Here is a 4,103-nt window from a genome sequence, read left to right as displayed (position 1 = left end):
GACCCCGCGAGCGGGACCCACAGCGGCCCCGAGGGCAGGAGCCCGGCCCCAGAACCAGCAGTCGCCCACCCCCTCCTGAGTACCCCAAGCCCCCCCCTGAACGGGACGGCCCCGCCGACAGGGACTGCGGCGAACGGGACGAGCGCGTGGTGCGACGGGAGCGCCCCGAACCCGGTGACAAGCGACCCAAATCCACCTACGGCAACCAAAGCAGCCCTCAGTCCCCCCGTGACAAACGCCCGCTCTCCGGGCCCAATATCCGGACTCCCAACATCCCCGTGTCCGAAGGGGTGATGAAGACCGCCCAGCAGACGGGACGACCCTTTAATACCTACCCACGAGCTGAGACCGACCCCGTCCGGGGTGCGGGTGCACAGGTAAAGGCTCCTCCGCTCCCCCTGCTCTGAGCCACTCCGCTTAGCAGAGATCTCTCCTTCCCCCTGAGCCTGGGGGGCTCTCCTCACTCTGCCTGGCCTCCGCCTCCTACAACAGCAGCCTCTCTGCTCCGCTTCCTAAGCCAGCGCCAGCTAAACGGGTTTCTTCGCTTCAGTTAAGACTGTGTTCAAGACCACCGGCACTGCAGGGGCTGCGTCTGTTCTGTGCTTTCCTCCCTGGGGCTGTGCCACGGCTCCTTGCGCTCTCCTCTTTCCTCTCTGGTCTCCGAAGCGGCCGCCTGTGGTCATCTATCCCCATTCCTCGCTCTCCTTGCTCCTTCAAACCCCATCTGGTGCAATTCGTTCCTTCGACGCCGTCCAGCTCTGCTAATGCCTGGACGCGGCGGCGCCATCGGTGCTTTGGGGTCAGCAGCAATGTTCCACACCATCCCTCACGACCCTCTTTCCTTTTTTTGCAGGCTGAACCTCGGCCGGGCAGACAGCAGGAAGCAGCACCCAACGGGCCAGCAGGCAGCACCGCCGGCTCCTCTCGAGCCCAGCCCCCCGGCCCACCCCGCTCCAAGGTCCCTGAGCCCCCCGCTGGCCTCACCCCGCACGCCTCCGAGCCCCACCTGGCCCGTCCTCCACAGCCTGGCCCCCCGCCCCCCGCTATCGGCCCACAGCAGCCCTGTTCACCCCAACGAGAGCCCCAACGCGTCTCCCACGAACAATTCCGGGCAGCTCTGCAGATGGTGGTGGATCCAGGAGATCCCCGCACCTATCTGGATAACTTCATCAAGATAGGAGAGGGATCCACTGGCATCGTTTGCATCGCCACTGTGAAGAGCAGCGGCAAGCTGGTGGCTGTCAAGAAGATGGACCTGCGCAAGCAGCAGCGGCGTGAGCTGCTCTTCAATGAGGTACGGGCAGCAGAGCAGGGCCCGTGCCCTGGGGCTCACACAGCACCTGATACTGGGGGGTCAGAATCAGCTGCTTTGGGACCGGGAGCTGGGGCTGCTGCTCGTGGTCTTTATGGAGTTTTGTTTCCTCCCCGTGGCTCTTCTCGTTGTTCCAGAGAAGGCCAATTACAGCTGCCCATCAACGAGCTCCTTCACCACCCACCCCAACAAACCCATCCCCGGGAGATCATAGAATCGTAGAATCACTAAGGTTGGAAAAGACCTCAAAGATCATCCAGTCCAACCGTTCACCTATTACCAATAGCTCCCACTAGACCATGTCCCTCAACACAACATCCAGTCTTCCCTTGAACACCCCCAGGGTTGGTGACTCCACCACCTCCCTGGGCAGCCCATTCCAGTGCCTGACCACCCTTTCTGAAAAGTAATACTTCCTAATGTCCAGCTTGAATCTCCCCTGCCGTAGCTTGAAACCATTCCCTCTGGTCCTATCACTGATGACACGAGAGAAGAGGCCGACCCCCAGCTCACTACAACCTCCCTTCAGGAAGTTATAGAGAGCAATGAGGTCTCCCCTGAGCCTCCTCTTCTCCAGGCTGAACATTCCCAGCCCCTTCAGCCTCTCCTCATACGGCCTGTGTTCCAGACCCCTCACCAGCTTTCTTGCCCTCCTTTGAACACGTTCCAGGGCCTCGATGTCTTTCTTACAGTGAGGGGCCCAAAACTGGACACAGTACTCGAGGTGCGGCCTCACCAGCGCTGAGTACAAATGGGCAGCACCGAGCTCACCCCCCTCTCCCTGCAGGTGGTGATCATGCGGGACTACCAGCACGAGAACGTGGTGGAGATGTACAACAGCTACCTGGTGGGCGACGAGCTGTGGGTGGTGATGGAGTTCCTGGAGGGTGGCGCGCTGACCGACATCGTGACGCACACCCGGTACGTCCCTGCAGCCCCCCAGCCCCTCCGGCCCCCTGGCCACCCACCCCTGACCCTCTTTCCCTCCCTCAGGATGAACGAGGAGCAGATTGCAGCTGTCTGCCTGGCCGTGCTGAAGGCGTTGTCTGTGCTGCACGCGCAGGGTGTCATCCATCGCGACATCAAGAGCGACTCCATCCTGCTGACGCACGATGGCAGGGTAAGTGTCACTGCCACGGTGTGGCCCCTCTGCAACTTACTGCTCCCCTGAGCACGTCAGGGTCTCGTCAGGATGGGATCAGCTGGGTGGCAAGCACCATCGGAGTGGTTCTTCCTCTGGGCGCCCCAAGTGCTGGGCTTTCAGCCTCAACCAGAGGCCACTCTGAGCCCCCAAATCCTTCTCTGGAGTTCCATCAGTTTCCTGGAGGTGCCAGAGCCAAACGTGTTCTTTCTGCTTCCAAAACACCACCAGAAAACACCAGCAGCACAAACACCAAAGGTGTTGTGGTCGGAGGTGGACCGACTTCTTACGTGGTCTAACAGTTTTAAACTGTTTTAAACTAAAAGAGGAGAAATTAGGTTAGGCAGTAGGAGGAAACCTTTTGCTCAATGCGGTGAGGCTCTGGCACTGCTGCCCAGAGAAGTTGTGGGTTCTCCATCCCTTTGGGTGCCCGAGGCCAGGGATGGGGCCCTGGGCAGCCTGAGCTCATAGGAAGCACGCAGCTCACAGCACGGGTTGAGGCTGGGGATGCTTTGGGGTCCCTTGCAACCCAACCATTCTAGGATTCCGTGGTTCTGTGATCTTTAGGATCCTTTCCAACCATTCTGTGGTTCCGTGCTTCTGATTACACAGGAGCTTTTAAGCTCTTTGAGATGGATCTGCAACCTGATGCTCTGCAAGAAGCAGAGGGGGTTGTGAGGCAACCTGGAGAACCTCACAGGACAGGGTTGATCCTGGAAGGCAGCGCTGAGAACGGAGCTGCACCCTGGTGCTGGGCAGCACAGCGTTCTCACGAGCCGCCTTCTCCGGCCTCCAGGTGAAACTCTCTGATTTTGGGTTTTGTGCCCAAGTGAACAAGGAGGTGCCACGGCGGAAGTCGCTGGTGGGGACCCCGTACTGGATGGCACCGGAGCTCATCTCTCGCTTGCCCTACGGCCCAGAGGTGAGCCTGCGGCACAGGGGGGGCTGTAGGGATGCAGGGGGGGCTGGGGGGGATGTCAGCCCACCTGTGAACCCCACAAATGTCCCTCCTCCCCTGTGCAGGTGGATATCTGGTCCCTGGGTGTGATGGTGATCGAGATGGTCGATGGGGAGCCGCCGTATTTTAACGAGCCGCCGTTAAAGGCCATGAAAATGATCCGAGACAATCTGCCCCCCAAACTGAAAAACGTGCACAAGGTAAAAAAAAAAGGGGGGTAGGCTGGGAGGCTGGAATTGGGCAGCCTCGCTCGAAACCCCCCCTCGATCTCCCCTCCGTTCTGCTCCTCAGGTCTCCCCCTCTCTCAAGGGCTTCCTGGACCGCATGCTGGTGCGGGACCCGGTGCAGCGGGCCACAGCCAACGAACTCTTGAAGCATCCCTTCCTGGGCAAGGCGGGCCCCCCCTCCTGCATCGTGCCCCTCATGCGTCAGAACCGCATGCGGTGAGGAGCCCCGCTGCCGTCCTCACCGTCGCCTCTAACTGGATTTGTGACTGTGCCGCTACTGTGGGGGCACCGGGGGGGGTCCTGGCCCCCACACAATACTACTGAGTCGGGAGCGTGCAGGGAGGGGGGAGCTGGCAAGGGACGGCAGCGTGGCCATGCGATGGCACCGGCCCTGTCCCTAATCCTTCCCTGCAGAGGCTTTGGGAACCGGGGGTTTTTTCCTGACTGCTCAGGATCTGCTGTTAT

The 4,103-nt window shown here is 60.6% G+C and overlaps 2 protein-coding genes across 3 annotated transcripts in view; one reads left to right on the top strand and one right to left on the bottom strand.

Annotated features, from left to right (window-relative positions):
- PAK4 (p21 (RAC1) activated kinase 4) overlaps positions 1-3,858 on the top strand; it is a 13,091-nt gene extending 9,233 nt beyond the window's left edge. Inside the window, exons 4-10 of one of the 2 annotated variants that reach the window (XM_031557596.1) lie at positions 1-377; positions 854-1,294; positions 2,100-2,233; positions 2,306-2,432; positions 3,250-3,375; positions 3,477-3,611; positions 3,703-3,858. In XM_031557596.1, coding sequence (XP_031413456.1) covers positions 1-377; positions 854-1,294; positions 2,100-2,233; positions 2,306-2,432; positions 3,250-3,375; positions 3,477-3,611; positions 3,703-3,858 — 1,496 coding nt within the window. The remainder of the gene's footprint in view (positions 378-853; positions 1,295-2,099; positions 2,234-2,305; positions 2,433-3,249; positions 3,376-3,476; positions 3,612-3,702) is intronic. The other variant, XM_010727074.3, reaches the window with a different exon arrangement.
- A 30-nt stretch (positions 3,859-3,888) lies between these two features.
- LRFN1 (leucine rich repeat and fibronectin type III domain containing 1) overlaps positions 3,889-4,103 on the bottom strand; it is a 5,051-nt gene continuing 4,836 nt past the window's right edge. Inside the window, exon 3 of the mRNA XM_010727080.1 lies at positions 3,889-3,912. Within this exon, the coding sequence (XP_010725382.1) occupies positions 3,889-3,912 (24 nt within the window). The remainder of the gene's footprint in view (positions 3,913-4,103) is intronic.

Source organism: Meleagris gallopavo, unplaced genomic scaffold (genome assembly GCF_000146605.3).
Source record: "Meleagris gallopavo isolate NT-WF06-2002-E0010 breed Aviagen turkey brand Nicholas breeding stock unplaced genomic scaffold, Turkey_5.1 ChrUn_random_7180001869617, whole genome shotgun sequence".
NCBI classification, from domain to species: domain Eukaryota; kingdom Metazoa; phylum Chordata; class Aves; order Galliformes; family Phasianidae; genus Meleagris; species Meleagris gallopavo.
This window is presented reverse-complemented; position numbering and strand designations above follow the sequence as displayed.